General features: G+C 47.3%; 1 protein-coding gene across 1 annotated transcript in view; it reads left to right on the top strand.

Moving 5' to 3' along the window:
* The window catches only part of Pla2g4e (phospholipase A2 group IVE), a 65,141-nt gene extending 47,500 nt beyond the window's left edge, over positions 1-17,641 (top strand). Inside the window, exons 11-20 of the mRNA XM_032903993.1 lie at positions 1,949-2,084; positions 3,232-3,368; positions 7,249-7,471; positions 9,808-9,922; positions 10,395-10,532; positions 12,143-12,250; positions 12,626-12,829; positions 13,738-13,904; positions 15,234-15,417; positions 15,702-17,641. Of these exons, the coding sequence (XP_032759884.1) occupies positions 1,949-2,084; positions 3,232-3,368; positions 7,249-7,471; positions 9,808-9,922; positions 10,395-10,532; positions 12,143-12,250; positions 12,626-12,829; positions 13,738-13,904; positions 15,234-15,417; positions 15,702-15,919 (1,630 nt within the window). The 3' untranslated portion in view covers positions 15,920-17,641. The remainder of the gene's footprint in view (positions 1-1,948; positions 2,085-3,231; positions 3,369-7,248; positions 7,472-9,807; positions 9,923-10,394; positions 10,533-12,142; positions 12,251-12,625; positions 12,830-13,737; positions 13,905-15,233; positions 15,418-15,701) is intronic.
* Positions 17,642-25,177: the final 7,536 nt, after the last annotated feature.

The following is a 25,177-nucleotide window of genomic DNA, read 5'->3' as shown; positions in this document are numbered from 1 at the left end:
GGTAGCTCCCAGTCATTCACTTGTCATTCTCCGATGACTAATGAGGTCGAGCATCTATTCTGGGCTTAATTAGCCATTAGTAGATCTTCTTCTTGGAGATGTGTTTACCTAAGCCTTTGTCCATGTTTTAAATGGGCTCTGTCTTTTATTAACTTAAAAAAGTTCTTTGTGTATCCTGGATCTGAGTATTTTATATTCGGCTTGTTTTGTGAGGTGTCTTTATATGTTCTTTGCGTGTGTGTTATTTTATATTGTGTATGACTGTTTACATGTATACATGTATGTCATATGCATGCCTAGTGCCCGTGGGGGTCAGATGAGGGCATTGGGGGTCCTGGTGCTGGGGTGACAGAAGGCTGTGAAGGTAGGTGCTGGGAACTGAACCCAGGTCTAACTGCTGAAACGTAGCTTCCAGCTCCTCTTCGTGTTTTACTGATGGTGTCCTTGGTTTTTAACTTCGAGGAAGCCTATTTTCTCTCTTGTCACTTGTATTTTTGATGCCGAATCAAAAAAGTATTGGTTAATCCAAAATCACGAAACTTTACTCCCATGTTTTCTTCTAAGACATTTTTAGTTTTAGCTCTCTAGGTTGTGATTGATTTTTAGTTTACTTTGCATACTGTACATTTTACATACAGATATTCAACTGCTCCTGGATCACTTATCAAAAAGACTGTTTTTTCCCTTGCTAATTTTTACCCTTGTTGAAAATCAAGTGACTATAATTTATTATCATTTCTATTTTACACATATGAGTGTTTTTCCTGCACATGAGCCTGTGCAGCACTTGTGTGTAGTGCTAGTTTAGGCCAGAAGAGGGCGATATATCCCCTGGAACTGAAGTTACTGTTGTAAGATGCCATGTGGGTGGTGGGAATTGAATCTATGTCCCCTAGAAGAACAGCCAGGGCTATTAAGCCATCTCTTCAATCTTGCTGGGTCTCGTTTTTCCCACCTGCAATTCAGCTTGTTCTTTGAATCTCATAAATGAGTGCATGTGAAATACCAGGAAAATATTCCCACCAGGAATATAAATGGTGGGCGGAAGCTCAGCAAATGCCCGCCAGTGCTACTGTTACTATTTGTTCTCATAGGAAGAGAGGGGTTGGGAGAACCTCGGGCCCTGCCTTCTAGGATACACCGCTTTGTTAGTAAGCTAAGATAGCAAGCTAACAGAGACCCCCTCAGAATTCCAGGGGAGGGGGCTCAGAGGATTCAGGGATACAGGTAATAAAAAAGAGGGTGGTTCTTATGAAGATAAAGACCCTAACCAAGGTTCAGAAAGCAGGCTCCAAGAACCTGGTGGCTCTTTTCCCATAGGGAGCTTGGGGTGAGCTTGCGTAGGTCTGGTAGGGTCTTATATGCCAGGCCTGGACTTGCTCCAGACAGAGAATGTGATTAAAAAAGGGGGTGGGGGAAGCCGCATCAGGCATAACCGGCAGCTCATGCCTCCTCTGCCTGGGAGATGGCACAGCGAGATCAGGGGAGTGAGTGGCTTTGTCAGTCACACAAACACGCAGGAGAATTGTGATTTTGTGGGCAGGGAGGGCTCAGGAGGAGCAGGGAGCTTCACAGGAGCAGAGGACTAGTTGGTGGGGCTCAGAAGAGACTATGCTCTATAGTTCTGTGCAGGGAGTTTAACCAAAGGGTTTAAGAGGCCCTTGTCACTCATACCAGCTTTGGGAGAGAGAAGGTACCGAGAGAAACTTCTTTGGAACTTCCTATATCCTGCTGAGGTGGCAGAAGTAGCAGTCTTTAGACAAGTGCCAGCTTTCAGAGAGCCAGCTTTGGAGAGTTAGTCCTGGTGGCTCATTAGGTACTGAAGGTAGTGCTGGCCGGTGAGCATTTCGCAGATCAGAGTAGATAAGGCCACAGAAGAGATACGGGTAGGACTTGGCTCTCCACCCGCTGATTAAAGGCGGAGGCTACAGGGTTCCCTTTCCCACAGCTCTAACACACTGGATGTGCGACTCGGGTTCAGCCTGTGCCAGGAAGAGGTGGAGTTTCTGCAGAAGCGGAAGGTGGAGGTGACCAAGGCACTGAATCAAGTGCTGCAACTGGAGGAGGGCCTGCATGAGGATGAGGTGGGCAAGCAAGGGCACTGGCCCAGGCTGAGGGTCACTCTGGGCTATTGGTCCCCAATTCCATCTTCTCCTAACTGCTCTATCTATGACTATGCTCTGACTATGGTAACACCTGGATTTCTGTGTTTGCTCCAACTACTAAGGTCCTGGTGCCAGGACAAGGGCCCTGATACCTGTGATTCAACTGTGTGTTCACCAGGGTAGGGGACCCTGCCAACACTCACTTGCATGCACGTGCACGCACATGCACACTCGGGATCCTTACACGACTAAGCTGTCTTACTGAGACCACATGGAGACGTCATTCTCGCCCCAGCCAGGAAACACTGAGTTCTATCCTCTTAGGCACCCAATCCCCAGCCCCCACCCACTTGTCCTCTCTCTTCTCTACTCTGCACGTGAACCCATCCCCACCAGAAATGACTGTGGGAAGTTGAAGAGAAGCCCCTCTCATTCCCAGAGCCAGTTGCCTCTTCCCCTGGAGGCAGCCAAAGTGTCCCTACACCTCCATCTGTTAGTCTGGGGAGTAGGTTAGCCCCCAAGCACCTTGCTTCTGAGGCTGAGATAGGAGCCATGACTGAGCCTCAGCTACAGGAAAAACTTCACAATCCCTCCTAAATGGAGACAGGAAGTTGGCCCAAAACTTCCTCTTCGATCTCATCTTTAGGGAACCACACCAGGGACTCCTTAAACCTATGCTAACCACCCTTGCCATCAGTATCGTGGGTTTTCTCTTGCTCTCACAATGTTGCATAGGCTGAGCTTGTGCCATGTACCAGGCCATGGACTAATGCCCTGACATCATTGCCAGGTATAGATGTCTGTCAGTCACCATCCATGACTCACATACACACAGCCTCAGTTTTGATGCTTATTAATAGAGAACTGGGTTGGGCACTCAGAACTCTTTAACCAGGACTCTGATTTACTGAGCCCTACTGATATCATAACTTGGTGTAGAGCAAAGGTGGCCTTCTGGATCCTACTAAGTTACTCACTGCTCTGGGAAAGGCAGTCCTCAAACCATCCCCTTCCCCTCCCTTCTCCTAACCAGATCTCTGTATCCCACATTCATATTAAGCCGGGATCTCTCCATATCCTCATCTATGGAGGAACCCTTTCCAGAAGTCTGCTTCTGTGCCTACAGGTACCGATGATAGCCATCATGGCCACAGGAGGTGGCACGAGGTCTATGGTCTCCTTGTATGGCCACTTGCTGGGGCTGCAGAAGCTGAACCTTCTGGACTGTTCTGTTTACCTCACCGGCTTGTCAGGTGCAACCTGGTAAGGAACTGGACACCATCACTGGTGGAGAAGCCCAGAGGAAGTAGCAAATAGGTGTGGCCTGGGATCTGGGGAAACCATGAACTTTGCCATCCTAAGTAAAAGTGACTCATGAAGCCCAGAAAGCTCCACCATGCACATCTGTGGGATTTGAGGCATTTACTTTAATTCCTTAGACTCGGTTGCTGGATCTGTAAAGTGGGCTTAACAATAGTCATGGCCTCTCCCAGTATTAAGCACAGAGCTGCTGTATACATTGGTCATTGTTGGCTATGTTCTTGGAGCTGTGGTAGCAGCCCAGGAAAACATGGTGTGCAATGATGGATGAGCTTGGTGTTTCCTAATGGGATGCAGCCACCCTCTTTCGGGGCTTGGCTCAGTCTTTCATGATGGGTAGAACTAGCCCAGTTGCTCTGACTTGCCTCCCTGTAGTTCCTCAGTGCTGTCTTTTGTCCCTGTCTCTGCCCTGGCAGATCACCTCAAGCAGCTGAAAGGAACGAACAGAGCTTTCACAGGGCTGCTCCTGCTGACTCTGCTGAGGTGGAAGGAAGGTGGGCACTGGGCTCCTATAAGGAAGCCTGGCATGGTCAAACCTAACAGAAGACATAGCAGTAGGGGCAAAAATAAGTTATTTGTTCATTAATATTTAACTCAAAAGGAATAAAGAAGCTTGTAGATTAATGAAAATGTTCCAATGACTGTCACCAACACAATTATCCTTATATACCACAGTCATAACTCAGACCTTTTAACACTTTATATAGTGGAAGGGGCTCACTAAAATTTCCTTGTGGCCACTGGAAGCCTCTTAGCCAAAGCTATGTCTGACTGTGTTGGGGACTGAACCCTGAGTCCCTCTGCTGTGTCTTTTCCTTCCATGGAACTCGACATAGCTCTCATTGGAGGGACTGGATGTGACCCTGTCCTGAGAAATCCCTTGGCTCCATATCTACTCGTCAGATGCTGGGGGCTTTGGATCAGACAGGCCAAGTTCATGCATTGTCCTTTGCACCAAGCATAGCTGACCATTGATACCCAAGAGGGACTGGTTGCAGGATATCCATGGGCTATCCTCAGCTGATACTCAAGCTTCTTGTATACATGGCATGGTATCTGCATAGTGTCCCACACACACTCCTAAGGAGTTCCTTAAGTCTTCGCTAGGTTACTTATAACACCAATGCAGTTTCTGTGTAAGCAGACATGTTCTCTTATCTCAGGAATAATGACAGTCCATAGATGTTCAGTGAACAGAAAGAATTTTCTGAATGATTTCAACCTGCAGTTGTTTGGGTTTCTAGATGAAGAGCCTGCAGGCAAGGAGGTTCTCATAACTTCTCCACTGCTAGTTTACAGACGGAGAAGCACAAGGTTTTGCCCCGGGTCACTCATGTCAGGAATCATAGACCTAAAATCTAAACTCCATCCAGGGCCCATGTTCAGTGGCTACTCCCAGACAGCTATAAAAATAATTCACATCACTAGAAAGGTGCTCAGCTATGAAAAGAACATACGGCTCTTGCAGAGGATCCAACTCTAATTCTCAACATCCATGTCAGAAACTTCACAAGCGCCTGCAACTCCAGTTTAGGGGGATCCAATTCGCCACATGATTTTTAAAATTATTATGATTATAGTGAACGTGGTGGCCCAGCACTCAAGAGTCAGAGACAGGTGGGTGGACCTTTGCGAATTCAAGTAGCCTGGTCTACTTACCAAGTTCCAAACTAGCAAGGGCTACATAGTAAGACCCCATCTCAAACAAAAACAAAATAAGTAATAATAATGAAATAGGTTTAAAATGATAACGTGCTTCATCAGAGATAGGGGGCACTGTTGGACTACTCTGTAAGAGGCAAAAGACAGAGAGGACCTCAGGCCCAGCCAGAATGCCAGAATAAAACATTTACAGGTTCCCTGAATTGAGGACAGCATGGAAAACATCCCTTTTAAAACAATGGTTAGCAGGCTGGAGAGATGGTCCAGTGGTTAAGAGCACTGGCTGTTCCAGAGGTCCTGAGTTCAATTCCCAGCAGCTACATGGTGGCTCACAACCATCTGTAATGGGATCTGATGCCCTCTTCTGGCAGGCAGATGTACATGCAAATACAGCACTCAATACACAAAATAAACAAACAACATCGGTTAGAAAGCTGAGGCAGGTAGAAAGAAGCAAGATGATCAGGAGTTCTAGGCCAATCTCAGCTACATACTGAGTTGGAAGCCAGCCTGGTCTACAGAAAGCCCTGTCAATAAATGAAGAATAAATAAAACATTAGCAATGGGTTGGGGGAAACTTTTCGAAAGTATGAAAGTAACGAATAAATGTTATGGAGGGCAGGCTACTATCTGTAGAAGAAACCCCACCATTTTCCATCTTTCTTGGAACCAGTCCTAGGAAGGAAGGAGGCACTTGTTTGTATTATCGGGTGTCCTTAGACAAATTCCCCTGCCACTGGGACAGAATAAAGAGGGGCTATGTTGACAGACAGAGGTTTGATCCAACAGAGTCAGACCCAGACCCAGCTAAGGATCACTGAACTGGAGAACAGAGAGTTGACCATTGCTCATCAATGTCATTCAGCTCATGACTGGAGTTTTTAAAGCTTTCTTTTAGAAAATTATTTTAAGTATGTGTCTGTGTGTATACTCACGCATGCTTGTGGAGGACAACTTTCAGGACTTGGTTCTTTCCTCTTACCACGGGGATGCCCAGGATCAAACTCAGGTAGTCATGCTTGTTGGCAAGCATGAAGCGTCTTACCAGCCCCAAAACCGGACCTTGAACTCAGTCCAGGGCCTGTGTTCAAAGGCTGCTCCCAAGTAATTATAAAGTTAACTCACTTCAGCAGAGCCTTGCTGGACTTCTGTGGGGGCAGGCAGGAGCCAGAGGGGACCTCAGGCCCAGCCTTGCTGTCTCCATCCACCACAGTCCACATAAAGGTAAAAAGGAAAAGAGGAAGTGGAGAATGAGGAAGAAGGAGGAGGGAGAAGAAGTAGAGGAAGAGCAAAGAGAGGAAATAAATCTTTTCAAAAATTATTTTATGTGTATGGGGGTTTTACCTGCATGTACGCCTGTGTACCACGTGCATACCTGGTGCCTGCAGAGGCCAGAGGAGGGCATTGGATCCCCCCGATTTGGAGTTAATGATAATTGCAAGCTGTTACATAGATACTAGAAATTGAATCTGGGCCCTCTGGAAGAGCAGCCAATGCCCTTAAGCCCTGGGCCCCAGGAAATAAAACTTTAATTAGTGTCCTAGTCTGGAATCAGCCAATCCAGGAATCAAATGTTTCCAGCTCTCCCTCATCACAGCTCTGGTGTTTCATACAATGATAAGTTTTGTGATCTTTTTAAAAAATCTTTTTATGGGGTTGGGGATTTAGCTCAGTGGTAGAGCGCTTGCCTAGGAAGCACAAGGCCCTGGGTTCGGTCCCCAGCTCCGAAAAAAAGAACCAAAAAAAAAAAATCTTTTTACAAGAACTGTATGAATTGGGTACATCAATCACAATTCTTCACCACTTCAGTTAGGGGAACTGAGGCAAAGAGTGGTTAAGTAGCTTCCCCAAGATCACACAGCAAGTGAGTGGTAGAGCCTGGTTTTGAACCCAGGCAGACCTGAGCGCAGAATTCTCATCTCAGCTAGTGTGATATGCACGACATACGATAGGCACTCAAGAGAGGGAAACAATCAGTAATGAGAAGCAGTGTTTGCCTACCTCTCACCATAGGCCTCCCTTGTTCCCTTTCCTTTGGGCCCTTCTCCTGCCAGGTTTGGGACTCCCCATGATCCCATGATCTGCCCATCTCTGTCCTGGACAGAGAGCTGCTCAGACCAGGGCCGGGGTAGCTCTGTCATCTGTGTTTGTCTTTCACCAGGACAATGGCTACCTTGTACAGTGATCCTGAGTGGTCATCCAAAGACCTGGAACCTGTTGTCTTTGAGGCCCGGAGACATGTTGTCAAAGACAAGATGCCTGCACTGTACCCAGATCAGCTCTGCAAATGGCAAGAGGAACTCCGACAACACAGCCAGGAGGGCTACAAGACCACGTTCACAGACTTTTGGGGCAAGCTGGTCGAGTACAGTCTGGGAGATAAGGTGAGTGTTGAAGCCTTTCCTGGGTCCCACTTGCCTGACTGATATCAAATCATAGTCTTTCCTCATCAGAGAACTTGAACCTCCATGGCCAAAGACATTAGGTTAGACCTGCATGTACGTCCTCCTCTGGCTGGAAGAATCATGGGGTGTCCAAATACATATCGGGGTGATGAAGATGGTGAGGCCACCTTTCACATCCCTTTGAGAGAACTAAGACCCCCCATGGTGGGCAAGCCTGGGTGCTCCCTGCATACATGAAGCATATTTCCTGAAAGCCATGCCAAGATGAAGTGGGAAGGAAGCTGGGCAGCTAGAGAGCTGTCAATCACGCTTCTGTCTGACCCCACATGGAGGAGACAAATAGGAGCATGCAAGTGCTGTGTGGCCTAGAAGGGTTCACAGCAAGGCCTTTGTGTTGTTCCTGATCCAGGAAGAGACCCTTCCTCAGCAAATAAAGTAAGAGGTAATTGAGGAGGTCATCTGATATCAGCCTTGGAATCTACATACACACACATACACACATACATACACACATACATACATACATGCACACACATATACACATACACACATACACACATACATACATACATACATACATACACATACACACATATACACATACACACATATACACATACACACATACATACATACATACATACATACACACATATACACATACACACATACATACACACACACACATACATACACACACACACATACATACACAAATGCACACAGACATACACACACACACATACACACATGCATACACCAACATGTATGTAAACACACATTAAATATATGTGTGCATACCATACATACGTACACATGAAACACATAAAAAGAAGAGGAAGTAAGATATTTTGAGCAGTCAACAATGAGCTAATATTCTGAGATAAAGTCTCACATTGTATAGCCCAGGCTAGCCTGGGACTCACATTATAATTGGAGCTGGCTTTGAGCTTATAGTTTTTCTCGTTTCCTCCTAAGTGCTGGGATTACATACATGTGTTACCAAACTATTCCTCTTTAATTTTTAGTTGAAATATAATTATTTAGATTTATTTTATGTGTATGAGTGTTTCACCTCCGTGTGTGTGTGTGTGTGTGTGTGTGTGTGTGTGTGTGTGTGTGTGTGTGTGTGTGTGTGTGTGCGCCATCTGTGCCCACAGAGGTCAGAAGAGGGCCTTGGATCCATTTGCCTCTGTCTCCCATATGATAGGATTAAAAGCACGCAATATCAAAACGGGCATAAACCTTCTAGCAATAACAATCAATATTAACCCACATAATGAGAAGACGACACCACAGCTTTCTAGGCTGGAAGTCTGAGCATTCTGAGGCCCTAGTGCACTGGAGAACTAGGCTAGGATGAGAGAAGCGAGCCGTGGGAGGCCTCGGCTCTTCGACTCTGGCTATGGCAGGAGTCTACTACCTTCCAGCACTCCTAACCCAACTGGGCTCTTTCCTGAGTCTGTGGCTTTATTCTAGGACACTTAACTCTATGTTGTCCAGATCTCTGGGTCCAGTTGTGATAAGTACCCTATTTTGCTTCTGAGGAGGTCTGAGAGTCGTTAGGCAGCACAAGTGTTTGCCATTCCTCCCAGGGTCTGGAGTCATTGTGCACAGGGTAACCACGGATGCTCAAGTGCTGGCTGATTCACTTTGGGACACAGTTGGTGGCCCAGGCATATCTTCAGGATTTGCCTCATTGATGACACACAGAACTCTGGGGACTTGGGGTTTACTTAGATTGTCACCTAGTTTCGGGTTTCTAAACTTCCAGTTGAGAAAGAAAGGAGAAAGAAAGGAGAAAGGAAAGGAAAGGAGAGGAGAGGAGAGGAGAGGAGAGGAGAGGAAAGGGAAGGAAAGGAAAGGACAGGACAGGAAAGGACAGGACAGGAGGGGAGAAAGATTTGCCTCTTATATTTCGAGAGAACCCAACACACCAAGATAATAAGACAAAAACTCCTGGTGCCACTCAGGTTCCAGTAATGAGTGCGAAATAATAGCAATAAGAAGGAACGGTGGTGACTTCTCCTACCTTCACCATATCCCTTAGCTCCTGAGATATGAGAACCCAGGACACAGTCTTAAATTACAGAGCCATCCCCACCCTACTTATGGCCTATGCTGCCAGACTGCCCAAGAAAATGCTATACATTTCCCAAATTCATTTAAGAGTTGACAGCTCAAGCTAAGGCAGCCAATGCCAGTCACCTGGGGGGACCTGAAGCCTGGAAATAGCTGTTAAGGGTTCCGATTGTTCTCTCGTTCTTCACCGACTGCTTGTCAGCCACCTCTCCTAAGCACTGGTGTCCCAACAGAAAAATGAATGCAAGCTGTCAGAACAGCGAGCTGCTCTGTGCCGGGGACAGAACCCTCTGCCCATCTACCTCACTATCAATGTCAAGGATGATGTAAGCAACCAGGATTTCAGAGGTAACACTGCTGGCTAGCGACTTAGAGGGGGCCCCTTCTCGGCGGGTACAACACACACTTTACCGATCTCCACATCAAGAAACAGTGTCCCCACAGATGAAGAAATCTCCCTTGTAAGTAGGGACGATCAGGGGCAGTGTCCCCTAGCTTGCCGGGGCTTATCTGATAGGTCAGTGAGAAATGAAGACTGTGAAGAATGAGACAGTAAGATTTTTTTTTTTAGGTTTCCCAAAAGGGAAACCTGGAAGGGTCCATTTTTGCCCCTGTTTATTCAGCTTTGAGGAGCAAAAGTTTGAGCTTAGCAACTTGTAGAGCTGTTTTGTCCAGCAGCAAACGCCCCCTTGTGTCACACAGGGGAATTGCAGCTTGCAATTGCAAGCTCCCCATGGCCCTGGAGCCAGCACCGGTGGGGTGGAGGGAAGGTTGTGTGGATGGTTCCTCAACCTGAGACTGATGTTGCTCCTGTGTACAGAATGGTTCGAGTTCTCCCCCTACGAGGTGGGCATGCAGAAGTACGGAGCCTTCATCCCCACGGAGCTATTTGGCTCTGAGTTCTTCATGGGGCGGCTGATGAAGAGGATTCCTGAGCCAGAGATGTGCTACATGCTAGGTGACTCCCTAAGATATTCAGTCCCAGTGCTGGCTAGGCCTGCCTCTGACTAACCAATAATAGGGAGAATCCAGTCCCATTGCTGGTTGCCTTGGTTAGCCTTGAGCTCTTGAACTTTCTGGATCTGCTGCTTTACATTAAACCAGAACCTACTTCCAGATTGTGACTGCCCTAATCTTCATTAGGCTCATGGAGACAACAGTAAAGGGTTCCTACAGGAATCTCCCAGCACCCTCGTCTCCTCTGGTCTGTTTGGGATTTTCTCAGAAGATCTGGAATCCTGGATCTGGAAGGCTGAGATAGGAAATCACCACCCACACTTTCTCCCTGCCTGGCTCTGGGCAGCAGTTTGCCTGCTTGCACTTCAGATCGCAGGCAGAGAGGACCCTAGCAGAAAGGACAGAGCCGCTGGCTGGGAAAGCCTAGGCCAGCTCCCCGTTCCTTGCTCTCTGGTTCCTCAGAAGCCAAGGTCATTGAGTGCATGGTCCACGGACTGTGACAGCCAGTCTTTGTTCTTTGCTTCAGAGTCTCATCTGCAGAAAAATGACCTCAGAAAATAAGCCTGTCATTACAGCTTCTAGGGCAGCTGTTTAAACCTCTTTTGTTTAAACAGGATGTCTGTATGTCTATATGCCACTTACTCCAAAGCAACCCATTCCAGAAAGTCTAACTCATGGCTCATTTCTTCTACCAACGCCACACAGAAGCCCACAACCCACAGTGCCTCCTTCTCCCCTGAGCCTAGTTCCTACCATGTGGTTCTGAAACCTATAGTTCAGATTGAACTCTGATTCTTCGCATTTAACTGCACAGAGATTGCCTAAATTACCTACTTTCTCTGGACCTGTTTTCTCAACTCCATGTGAGAAATTTGAATAAAGAATATCATCTTGGGGTTGGGGATTTAGGTCAGGGGTAGAGCACTTGCCTAGAAAGCGCAAGGCCCTGGGTTCGGTCCCCAACCAAAAAAAAAAAAAAAAAAAAAAAAAGAATATCATCTTTAGTATTTGTTTGTTGCGATAGAGTCTGACTCTGTAGCCCAGGACTTTATAAATGTCCTACGCTGGTTTCAAATTCATGTCAGCCCTCTTGCTTCAGCCTCCCTACTGGGATTACAGGTTGAGTTCCCATATCTGTTATTATTATTATTATTATTATTATTATTATTATTATTATTATTATTACTATTATTATTAAATCTTTAATGTATCTTTGTAGTATTTTTATATAAATTTTTCATTAAAAAGTAAGAGCTAGCCTTATGTGTATCAAGACTTACTATATGCCAGACACTGTCTTAAGTGCTTTCTCCACATAGACTGATGCAAGATCAGAGCTGGGCTTGAACCTAAAGCCTACACTTTCAGTTGTCATTCTCCACTGTAGCTGTGCCGTAAGCACCCCTGCTCCCTGCACTGAGGGAGGGGAGAAAAGAGCTGAGGATTGGTACCATCAGTCACTGCATAGAACTGTCCTGTGGGAGACAGAAATCCCCCCCCCAAAACACCCAGGCCTACAGTAGGCATGGGTCTAAGGTCAGACCGGTGAGATTCGGGGTGGGTGGGCAGGGAGTCTGGGGAGAGTTGCTCACGACCTCTCTGCTTCTCTAGGGTTGTGGAGTAGCATCTTTTCCCTGAACCTGCTTGATGCTTGGAATTTGTCCCACACCTCGGAGGAGTTTTTCTATAGGTGGACCAGGGAGAAACTGCATGACATCGGTGGGTAACACCCTGGCTCCCCTCTTGGGTAATGAATATAGTGGGTATGGATCATGAACTATGGGCTGATTGCCTGTCGGGGTTTCCACATCACCCCAGTGACCCAGACATGGGAAGGCAGTTGGCCTAAAGCCTCACTGGGGGCAGGGTGGTTACAGGTGGTACTTGAGCCAAGGCCAGAAGGATGTCTCTGGTATCCAGAGAGCTGACAAGCCTAGGGAATCTGTGAGCACAGAGAAAAACCACACTTCTGGGCTCACCATCCTCTGTGGGGCCTTCCTTCCTTCCCTTTCTCCTCCTGCCCCCCACCCCGTCTCAAGCAACCAAGTGCTACCCCAACTTTTGTAACCTGCCCTCCATCCCTTCTCCCTACAGAAGACGATCCCCTCCTGCCTGAAATCCCCAGATGTGATGCTAACCCCTTGGAGACCACAGTAGTGATCCCAGCCACATGGCTGTCCAACACCTTCCGAGAAATCCTCACACACAGGCCCTTGGTGTCTGAGTTCCACAACTTCCTGTACGGGTTGCAGCTGCACACCGACTACTTACAGAACAAACAGTTCTGTATGTGGAAAGGTACCTTAACCCAGGCTGGCTCTGTTGGGAGGAAGGAAAGTAGGCATTGAAGTTGTCATAGAGAAAGATGGTCTCCTCTGGTCATGATAATAGGCAGAACACAGCCAGCTTGTGCAAGGGGGTGAGTGGGTGGGGGCGGGGCATGACACTCTTCCATTTATGACTGAGAGCGTGAATGCATACGGCTTTGCCAGCAGGGGGCAATGCAGGCATTAATTAGGTAATATACTGTAACCACAGAATCTTCCCAGCAGTTTTAGCTGCAAAAGTTGGCCCCATTGTGCAAGTGGAGAGATGTGATCTCTTTTGACAATATCTTTTGGGAGCACCTTTCACTGTGAGCGGTGCCCCCACTGCAGTTGAGCAAACAAAGCCCAGCTCAGTCTCACAGCCCCAAGCCTTAGATCACACTCCCATAGTTTTAATTCTGTGTACCTCCTTGAGAAGGCATTAGGGACTAGAGCTAACACTCTTCCTATTCTACTACATGGAAATGTTCTTTGACGTCTTATTTGGCCACAGCCTGCAAAGTCCTTCAGCCTGGACTGTTATTCTCGTCCTTGCTATCTGGTGAAAAATGGGCTGATAGCTCTGGGTCCCTGGGTATCCCTAGTTTATAAATTCCCCTTAACCCTTTCTTCTCCACAAGCTCTATGGGTGAGTCAGAGTGAATTTGTGTGCATAACCGAGAGAAGACTTGCTAAGGCCTCAAGAGCATGCTGGTATCCACTAGCCTTCCCAGAGAAGTAGGATTCAGTGTCCTAGGGAGAACATGGGAGACTAGAGGCCCAGTGTGAAGAAAGAAAACTCCAGGCAGGGCACTCGGTGTGTACCGGTACCTCCACACCACCCATAGCCAGCATCGGGGGCATCTGGTAGGATGCTAACTAGAAGGCTTGACTTTTCAGACACAGTACTGGACACCTTCCCAAACCAGCTGACACAGTTTACAAAACACCTGAACCTGCTGGACACTGCATTCTTTGTCAACTCCAGCTATGCGCCCCTCCTTAGGCCAGAGAGAAAAGTCGACCTTATCATCCATCTCAATTACTGCTCAGGATCCCAGACAAAGGCAAGTACTTCAGAGACAGCCCCAGCCCCAGTGGCTTCTGAGCTGTCATAAGTCAGTGCCACCACCTCAGAGGCCTGAACTGCTGCAACAGGGGAGGATGCGCTCTGCTAGCACACTCTGAGACTGCGTGAAAGGAGCACAGCATCGCTGGCTCTCACAGGCTGGAACTTGGGGTTTGCATGGACTCCATAAATGGCAATTTTATTATCGCTTTTGAGCATCTGAGGCACTTGGTCATTTTTCAGCTGAAAAATAATCATGATTAGTTTATAATATCTTATTTTCAAACTAATCCCAGGCCATGTAATCACAGGGCCTCCATATGATCACACAAGTGACCAATGGTGGTGGTGTTGATATATATATATATAATTATTATATATTATATATAATATATATATAATATGTATATGTGTACACTGTAACTGTCTTCAGACACACCAGAAGAGGGCATCAGATCTCATTACAGATGGTTGTGAGCCACCATGTGATTGCTGGGATTTGAACTCAGGACCTCTGGAAAAGCAGTCAGTGCTCTTAACCACTGAGCCATCTCTCCAGCCCTGTCCTATTGTTGTTGTTGTTGTTATTTCATCTTTAAGGGAAAGTCCTGGGCTTTTGTTTTGTTTGTTTGGGATTTTTTTTTGGTTGATTTTGATATATGTAGATGTAGATATAGATACTATAGATAATTATATAATATATTATATAGAGAGATATATAATCCCAGCCTAACGCCGGGAGAAGAAAGGAATTACAGACAGCTGACAAAAATGAAAGCAACAATCCTGACCTGGGTTTGTAAATAAACAACGGCTGCTTCCCTACTCGGGATCCTGCCTGGTCCTTGCACCAGTTCTTTGTGTAGGTGACACAGCTAATGTTATCCCTAGGTCAGAGGTGGGAACAAAGATTAAGTAGCTAGCTGGAGGCACGTGCAAGTAAGTCAGGTATGGGACTCTTCATGACTTTAAAGGCACCTTTTCAAAGCCCAGCCCTTGGACAGTCAGGACTGCAGGGGACCAGGCCCAGAGTCTGTTAATCTCCCAGAATGCCACTGCTGTCTCCCTGGTCTGTCTTTGGGTAAAGCAGCAGGAGCAGGGCTTCTGGGTTTTAAAAACTCATAGAAGGAGCTCTCAGCTGGCTAGGCACTAGCCTACTGCCTGGGCCTTTTGACCTGAGTTGGCTTTTTTTCCTAAAAATTCCGCACAGTGGCAAAGCAGGTTGGGACCAGTGTTAGCTGGGAAAATCAGGGAAACAGGACCAGGAACTGTGTGGTTTAGCCATCCCCAGGCTTACAGCGCTCACTGCTCTCCCATGCCGTTACAGCCCCTGAAACAAACCTGCGAGTACTGCACGGAGCAGAATATCCCCTTCCCCAACTACTCCATCCAGGAGGACGACAAAAGTCTCAAGGAGTGCTATGTGATGGAGAATCCCCAGGAGCCCGATGCACCCATCGTGGTCTACTTCCCACTCATCAATGACACCTTCCAGAAGTACAAGGCTCCAGGTAAGCCCCAGTCCCCACATCCATCTTTATCCATGAAATCAGCAACATGGTCTCTGCTCTTAGTCATTTGACCATTTTATGATACCCAGCTATGTGGAATCTTGAAATGGGTGAATTGTGCCTCTGCCCTGAGGAACTTTGGGGGGGGGTTGTGTGCCTGTGAGTGTGTTTGTGTTTGTGTGTGTGCACACATGTGAGAGTGCATGCATGCAAGTTTGTCTATGTGTGCAAACAAGTCCTTGCAATCTACCATAAGTATCTATAGCGAATCCTCCCACCCCAAGGTGTAGAGCGAAGTCCTGAGGAGCTAGAACTGGGCCAGCTGAACATCTATGGACCAAAGTCTCCCTATGCCACCAAGGAGCTGACATACACAGAGGCCGCCTTCGACAAGCTGGTGAAGCTCTCAGAGTATAACATCCTCAATAACAAAGACAAGCTCATTCAGGCCGTGAGACTAGCAATGGAGAAGAAACGCATGAAGAGCCAGTGTCCCTCCTAGGCCCGAGGGAGTCCTATCCATCTTGTGTCTGCTTCTATTGTCAGAAGCATCACCCCTCAAAGCAGACCTCACACAGCTGGCTGGCCCTGCTCTCTGGCTGGGGGGTGCAGCAGCTTGGCCTGGGCTTTCTAGTAAAATGTTACAAATGAACAAAGGAGAGAGAGAGAAAAGAAGAGTCTATTGGGTTTTATACCCCTGGAGTTTCTCTCCACTTTCTGGCAAGGAAGGTACCATGGTCACAGACTCGCACATGGTCTCAAGTATAGAATGTGACTGTGTGTGCACAGAGAGTGGCTAGTTCCCAAGAGACCTCACTCACCCTTCCAGCTGGAGGCAAAGCTCCCCTACGCCTCCCCTCCCCTCCTCTCCTTTTCTTCCTCCCATGGCCAGCCTAGAGAAATGTCCAGGAAGACCAAAAACTGCTTTAAGTTTCTCTAGAAAATGCTTTGTAAATTTAAGGTAATTCATTGCATCCGTGGAATTTTTGTTGTCGATAATATTTTGTGATTTATTTTTATTTTTTACTACGATGAAGAGAATATTAGGGGAAAGCCTGACCTCTGACACGGCAAAGCCAAACAGGTGACTAACCCATGTCACTAGTGCCTCTTCAGCTACCAGAGCCCTGGGCTAGAGATCATGTGAGCTTGACCAGGACTAGGTCTAAGCCTCAGCTCCAGTGAAACCAGGCACTGTGGACAACGCAGCAGAAGCTCACAGAGTGAGGATCCAGGATGCCATCCAGGGAGGCCTGGGCAGGCTGTGGGCAAGCAGCACCGGGTACACGACACTTCCCAGTGCCATTAATGATCGCTGGCGTCTCTCTGGCTTGCAGATGGGGTTATTTATTTATAAGTATGATTCCTCTTATTTATCACAGAAACACTATGACTTGTTAATCTAAGCCCTTATACAGTGACTCAGAGAATAAGGTTAGGAAAGATGACCTCAGAATGGTGAGTTTGGATTCTGACAAAGACCTCAGCTTTAGAGGAGAATCTGAGGGGAAGCCCTGAGCACCCAGACACTCAGACTCCAGGCTTCACTAAAGGATAGAAGGGGGCCCCTGCAGTGAGCAGGGAAAAGCAGAAGGGCAGTTAGGGATGTGGCCTTTGTGGACCCAACAAGCCTGGAGGACATGATCCCTCCACAGTCCTGGTTGTTGAAAGATGAGTAGTACCCAACAGTTTTGTTTGTTTCAAATGGGCTCCTGCTTCCATCGTTGCTACTTGAAGTATGATTGGGGCTGACTATGAACTCAGACCCAGCCACACTGGCAGGAACCCATACTGTAAAAAGACCAGTGTCCCTCTCTCTTCTCCAGACTTACCTGTCAGTCACATCTGGTGAGGGGATTTGACTCCTATGTGGATAACATTGGGGAAGAATGGATTTATTACTCTCTCCTACCAGCTTGGGGAGCATGAGTCCACAGACTCCTTTGAGCCGTTACTAAGCTGGGCTTCTGAGCCTGCAAAACTGACCCCTGCCCAGGTGCTGCTGTTGTGAGCGGGATGTCCAGTACTTCCTCTAGCCCTCCAAGTAGCTGGCTGCTTTTGTTTCCCTCATGCAGGGAACAGGCTCTGAATTATCAGAGAGAGCCAGAACAGAACCTGCATTTTGCAAGGCAAAGGCAGCCATGTCTTGGACTCACCATAGCATACAAAGTTTATAAGAGCACTGTACCATTTGAGCACAGAATAAAGTGGTTATGAAGGCGAATATTGGTTCATCTGGTTTCATTTCTGGTGCTACAAAGCACACCTGACCCCCATCCTTGCTCCTAACTCTCACCTCTGCCCCCAACCCCACACTACACTCCTCTGGTCCTTCTTCTCTCTAGTAGCTACTAGGGGTAGAGGAGGCCTGGTCCACACATTTCTCTTCAGGGTGCTTTGTTGACTGCTACAGGGGTGGTCACTGCTTGTGGTGAGGACTCCCTGTTTTTATGAAGTTGTCATCAGCTAGTGGAGCACTACTTGGGGCAGGCCAGGCTGCTTCCAGTCCCTGTGCTTGGCAGGAAGAATGGAAGGAAGGTAAAGACAGCCTGCATCAGCAGCGAGTGCATGCTTTGTGCACAGCAGATTGCAAACCATTTGCTTCCCAGGAAGTTGGGTTGCGTCAGACAGAGTCACGCAGTCACTCTCAGCATCCTGAGGAGTCCCCTAAGCTTTGTGAACATCGGTTAGGGTCAAATTGGGATTCTGAGCTTCAACACAGAAAGAGTTTCAGGATAACCTGGAACTGTGAAGCAAAGTTGGCATTTTTATTAAGGAGATTTTGATATAGACTTAAATAGGAGAGAGAGAGAGAGAGAGAGAGAGAGAGAGAGAGAGAGAGAGAGAGAGAGAGAGAGGAGTCCAGGGGGAAAAAGGACAAAAGGACGCATCCAATGGGAGCATGTTCTTCCTAAGGGGGAGCAGGGAGAATAAGATCTCCCCCCTCCCCCAGTGTGAGTGAGCATAGACTCCTCAAGGGAGAGTAAGCAACTTACATCTTAGCACTAGCCCTACATTTTATTTGTTCTCAAGTTCCATCTCAAAAGACTGTTAAGGTCTTTTTCCTTCTCCCCACCTTCTTTTGATAAGAGAGCTGAGACACGAGGTAGATTGCACTCTTGCACTCAGAGATGCAGTGGATAAAATTATAATCTGATAAGGTAAAACCAGAAACCAGCTCAACAAGATGACTCAATAGGTAACCTTAAGTAAAACAAAACAAAACAAAACAAAACAAACAAAACAAAACAAAACAAAACAAAACAAACTCATACAACTCTGGCCACTGAGTTCAATCGCAGAACCCTCATGACGGTGTGCAGGTGTGATTTGTGGCACACCCACACATTTACACAAACTCTTGAGCACGTGCGTGCACACTAACATGTTTTGTTTCTTTTTCTTTTTCTTCTTTTAAGAGGGAAAACAAAAACCCAGAAGCCACCAGGGTTGAACAAGGAGTTGAGTGTGTATCTTTGCTTTGCAAGTGGGATTTATGCTGAGATTCCTAGAAAATTGCAGGTTTGGGGCAAGGGAGAGAGAAAGGCCTTAAGCACTTGTTAATTGTGTTGGAATTCTCCTACTGTTGCTAATTAGAAGCTTCAACTCGAGGCTTGGGTGGGGACTGTCTCTCCTATCTCAAGTCTCCAAACCTTTGCCTTTCCTCCTATCCTGCCTCAGTTGTGGGGAAACCAGGGTCAGGGTTAGGGAAAGACTTTCCTCTGCACAGTGGCCGAGTTGTGCGCCCACAGCTCTCCCGGGCCCTAGTACCTGGCATCACCTATCTCTGCTTTCTGAACCCCTCGCTGCCCACAGCTTCCTTGTTGATCAGTTCAACTTGCAAATAATTTGGGACACGTTACTATCGCAGGTACTGAGACACAAGAGGGGGCCAACCAGTGACTAAGCTCCAAGGACCTTCCCTCCCACCCGCCACGAACACCTTATGCGAGGTCTACAAGGAAACTGATCCTCACAGCCTCTGGACACAAGGGTACAGCTCCTGCAAAAGGCAGAAGCAAAGAGGCCAGGCTAATGATACCTTCCCTCCTGGTTTCTGCCCAGGAAGATGGAGCCCCTTCTCAGCTACTCCTCCTCACTCTCCTAGATGTTGATCGTCTAAGAGGTCCCGTATCTCTGCCCCTCTCCCCACTGCATACCCACTCTCTTCTTAGCAGTCTATACCCCGGCTATACCCCAGGACTTAATGGTTGCTGCTTCTCCGTCAACTCAACATTCTAGTGCCAGCAGAGACAACTCTTGTTCTAAGCAGAGGCTTTTTAAGTCTGTATCTGCTAGCATGGTTTTACTATAAAACCTAAAGATCTAAAATTAAGCCACTCAAACAAAGCTAAAATTCTTAGTTTCTCAGAGTTCAGGGCCTCTTCCAACTTTATCTGCCATCCTCAGGATTGTCTTTTGGCCACCATCACTACCTGAGCTCCACCCAAAATCCTCTCTTCTGGGCAGAAGGGGAGATAAAGGGGCCGTGGGATTTTTGGTCTATGAAGTTACAAAAATTAGGCCCAGCCTGTCTTCATATAAACTTTTCTTTGGAAGATAACTAAACCTTTATTTAAAGAGCAAGAATTACCAGGTGTTCCAGCTGCTCTGGTTCTCCAGACAGCCTCTAGCTTTGTAACCTTATAGCCTAGCCTAGAATTCACAATGTAGCCCAGGTTGCCCTTAAACCCATAGCAGTTCTTCTGCCTCAGGCTCCCAAGTACTGTGATTACGGGCATGTGCCACCACACCCAGCCTTTCCCAGCCACCTCTGCGTCTGAGTATAAGGACATAAATAACCACGGTGTGATTAGTGTCAGAGCCTGTTGGATCAAGGACCAAGCAGGTCAAGGAGAGCTCTCCACTCTGGATGTGAGACCTTGGCACAAACAACACGTATAGCTCTGGAGAGTACAATGGCTCGTGGCTAAAAACAAGGCAGAAGAACCCACTTCAAGATGGCTCCTTGGGCCAGCGAGATGGTTCAGTGGGGAAAGCGCTTGTCATAAGGCCCTGACCACCTGAATTCAATCTCTGGAACCCACCAAGGGTAAAGAGAGAGAAAGCTGACTCTGCAAAGTTGTCTTCTGACCTCCACGTTGTATGTCATGGCCCCATGACATCACACACACACACACACACACACACACACACACACGCATGCACGCACGCACACACGCACGCACGCACGCACGCACGCACGCACATACACAATTATGTAAATAAACAAATAACTTTAATATAACTTTAACTTTGTTAGTTAATCTGTTTTGTTTTGTTTTTTGCAATATAGCAACATCATTTCCCTTAACTGTTTTTCACCCCCCTTCCCCTTCCTTGCTCTCTTTCAGATTCATGGCCTCTTTTTTTCGCTTACTTTTTTAATTGATGGCTCCACTCACAAAATAGACCAGGCTCCAGGGAACAAAGAATTCACCCCCAAATAAGAGGCATGTCAAAAACCATGCACCAAGGTTTTAATCCTAGCCTGTAACATTCCAACAGGACCTTTGTCCTCATCTACTAAGCAGACATCATGTTCCAGGTGTAGCATGGCCTGTTTCTGGCAACAAGCTTTTAGTTTGGAATTGCATTTCTGTCTTTGAAAGTGATGGGTCTAACCAAGTCCTCAGGGTGCAGCCTACGGTCTCGCCACAGAGTGGGGGTTGGGGGGACTTCTGCTGGCTTTGCTTTGCTGTCCCCTGTACAGTTCTTGGCCTAGAGGTCCAGAGAGAGCCCTGGAACTCCAGCAATACACATTATTCCACACCAGGAAAGAGAAGAAATTGTAAATCTAGAGCCAGTCGGGGTGGTGCACACCTTTAATCCCAGCACTCAGGAGGCAGAGTCAGGCAGATCCCTGAGTTTGAGGCTACCCTGGTCTACAGAGTGAGTTCCAGGACAGCCAGGCTACACAGAGAAACCTTTGTCTCAAAAACCTAAAAAAATTTAAAAATCAAGTTTTCTTCCTATTAAAAAGACTCTCTGGAAATCTTGGGCTCACATAACTGACTAGAATTTAGTCTCATGACCACATTTGCCTTCGGGGAGCCTGAAAAATATAGTTTTTTATCTAGAAGGCCATGTGCCCACATACCAGGTCAGAGTCATCTTGCTGAAGAAGTCTTCCCTGAGGGACCTACTAGACATCCCGACACCCGGGTCCTACTGCTGTATCTCAAGTGACCTCAGTGATGTGGGAAAGCAGAGGGGGTGTGAGAGCAGTGAGGCTTCCTTCGCAGGCTCACTCCTCACAGGCCTCTACACCAGTCTGCAGTGTACGGTGTTGCACTTAATGGGTGTCTACACCAGCCACTGTGCACAGCCCAAGACTAACCCGAGAGCAACCCTCCCATAAGGATGCTAGAACTAGGCAGCAACGGTGCATGTCTTTAGTCCCAGCACTTGGGAGGCAGAGACAGGCAGGCGGATCTCTGAGTTTGAGGTCAGCCTGGTCTACAGAGTGAGTTCTAGAAGAGCCACAAAGAGAAACCCTCTCTCGAAGAACCATAACAACGACAACTATTAAAACTAGCCAGGCTTTGGCAAATACTACACTATCTCTCATATGCAGAATCTAGGTTTAAAAGGAAATACAGAGACAAAATAAGGAGTGTTTGGGTAGAGCAAAGAGTCCAGATGAGAGGAGAGGAGAGGCCAAAGGGCAGTAAGAGGATGAATGTGACCCAGGTCATGATATATGGTGGGGAAATGTCAGATGAGGGGCTAGAGACTTGACACAGTCAATAAAGAGCCTGCAGGCATGGGGGCCTGAGATTGGATCCCTAGCAGACACAGGAAAGCCAGGTGCTTCAGTGCACCATTGTAGTTTCAGTGTGGTGATGGGTGCCAGCCAGCCTAGCTGCATCAGTGGGTTCCAGGTCAGGTGAAAGACCTCGTCTCAAAAAGTAAGGTGGAAGGCAATAGAGGAGGGCACGACATCAACTTCTGGCCTGTGCACGCACATGCATACGTGTGCACGTGTATCCACATGAACATGTACACATGATACCCCACATGTACAAAATACAATGAAAGGCACGATTTTGCTTAACTTTTTATTGGTTCTTTGTAAATTTCCTGTCATGAACTCCAATACCACTTACCTCCCTGTCCCTTTGTATACCATCCACCCTTGCAACCTCTCCCACAAAAGGAAGAAGGAAAGAAAGAAGGAAAGACCAACCAAACAACCTCCCACCCCACCCAAACTATCTGGTAGAAGCTGCTTTGTGTCACAGTGTCACATACTTCTTTACTTGCAAATGTTCATTGCAATGACTCATAATGACTCATTGCAGTGAGGTCTGGTTTGAGGCCTCTGGCTTTTGCTACACAATTGATACTGGATTCTCACTGGGACTTCTCTTGGATTTCCTGTTGTTGCCCTGTGTCATGGAGATCCTGCAGCTATAGATCTGCAGACCAGTCCCTTCATGTGCTCTGGTAGTTCAGAGAAGTTGTCTTTGTCAGGGTTTCTATTCCTGCACAAAACATCATGACCAAGAACCAAGTTGGGGAGGAAAGGGTTTATTCAGTTTACACTTCCACATTGCTGTTCATCCCCAAAGGAAGTTAGGACTGGAACTCAAGCAGGCCAGGAAGCAGGAGCTGATGCAGAGGCCATGGAGGGATGTTACTTACTGGTTTGCTTCCCCTGACTTGCTCAGCTTGCTCTCTTATAGAACCCAGGACCACCAGCCCAGGGACAGCACCACTCACAATGGACTGGCCTTTCCCCCCTTGATCACTAGTTGAGAAAATGCCTTATAGCTGGATCTCATGGGGGTATTTTCTCAACTGAGGCTTCGTTCTCTGTGATAATTTCAGCTTGTGTCAAGTTGACACACAAAACCAGCCAGTACAGAGGGGGTAGATGCTAGTGTGGGCCAACTCAAAGTTCTGGATCTGGATCTGGGTGGTAGCTGAATTGGTCAGTCCGCCAGCTCTCCTGCATCCAAAACCACCAGGAGCAGCTCCAGCACTGCCCTGGCTAGCTCACCCAGTGCCCCAGCAAGGAGCGGGGCCGGCTCTCCCACTCTTGACTGTGCATACCCGTGCCCATGCCACCAGGTCCAGCTCTACTAGGTGCAGGGCGGGCTCCCCAGAGTGCTTCAGCTCTCCCATTCTCATGACCTTGGGGCCAGCTCACCTGCCTGCTGCAGGTGTCAACAGTGCCCATGCCATCTCAAGGCAGTTGGTGGGCAGAGCCAGCTTCCCAAAAGGCACAATTTTATACAATGATTATTATGCTAAACAACACTGTATAATTAATTTTTCAAAGAATTATGTTAAAACTTCTATACAGTAAAGGAGAATTGTGAATCTTATTATCAGGCTTTTTTTTTTCTCCAGGATTATATAGTGCAGCAAATTTCTGGACACATAATGAAACTTGCTGCAGAACTGCAAGTCATAGGATTCGCTTGTTAAAAAAAAAGAAGAAGAAGAACTTGGCTTCAAATGAAAAGTTAGGTGGAATTGGAACTGCTTAGTGGGGGTAGCAAACCAAAGGAGTACCACTGTTTGTAAATGGATGTAAGGTGGTGACTAGTCACCCCTCCTCTCAGTCAGGGACTTGGCGAGATTAAGAATACAGCTGCAGGAAGCAGAAGGCAGGAGGGAAGGACAGACAGTCCAGCCTGGGGGTGGGGGTGGGGGTGGTGGGGAGGCACCGCCAGACTTCCTCTCCTCTTTGAAGGCCTAAAGGCCATTCATTTGTCTTTCTTCCTTACTTCTCTTTCCTGCTTGTAAAACAAAAATGTGATTATTCTGTGAAGTTTGAAAAATTCTAAGGCCCATAAGGAGAAAACTAAGGCGATCTTTTCCCACACTTCGGGAGTATTACAATTTGGGAGTTTATTACTTCAATTTTTGTCTTGGGTATTTTAAAAATTTTCATACAAAAATCCACTTAAAAACAAAAGTGTGATTAAACAACAACAACAACCACCTATCAAGGGCTAAAGAGATGGCTCAGCAGTTAGGAGCACTGGTCATATTCCAGAGGACCAGGTTCAATTCCCAACACCAACACCCAATGGCGGTTCACACTCATCTGTAGTTCCAGTTCTAGGAGGAGGATTGAACCCCTCTTCTGGCCTCTTTGCATGTGTACACAGACAAACATAAGAAGAAAACGCCCATACATATAAAATTAAACTAAGACCCTCTTCAAAAACAAAACAAGGAGACACCGCACCTGAAGGGACCGACCGGATAAACAGTTCTCTGCACCCAAATCCCATGGGAGGGAGAGCTAAACCTTCAGAGAGGCAGACACGCCTGGGAAACCAGAAGAGACTGCACGCTGCACACAGTACTGATCCCAGAGGAAAACAACAAAAGCTATCTGGAACCCTGGTGCACGGAACCTCCCGGAAAGGGCGGCGCAGATCTTCCTGGTTGCTGAGGCCGCGGAGAGCTCATAGGCAACACCCCGCGAGCAAACTTGAGCCTTGGAACCACGGGCCATGAAGATAGAAGAGTAACAAAGCAAGGAAGCGAATCGTCACCCTCGGTTCTTTCAGAGTGTGGAGGAGGTGGCGGGCTAGCTGACAGGAGCATCTGAGTAAACCCTAAATCGAGCAGCAGCCCTGTGAAGATGCAGCAGGAAAGAATCCTTAGTTCAGAGGCCCATCCCAAGAGCAAAACGTGACAGGGAGCTCAGCCTTTCTGAAGAGCTTGGCGGCAGGTAGGAAAGAGGCCAGTTGGGAATGACACAGGGATAACTACCTCTTCCATGTGGCATCAGGAG

Source organism: Rattus rattus, chromosome 5, assembly GCF_011064425.1.
Source record: "Rattus rattus isolate New Zealand chromosome 5, Rrattus_CSIRO_v1, whole genome shotgun sequence".
NCBI lineage: Eukaryota > Metazoa > Chordata > Mammalia > Rodentia > Muridae > Rattus > Rattus rattus.
This window is presented reverse-complemented; position numbering and strand designations above follow the sequence as displayed.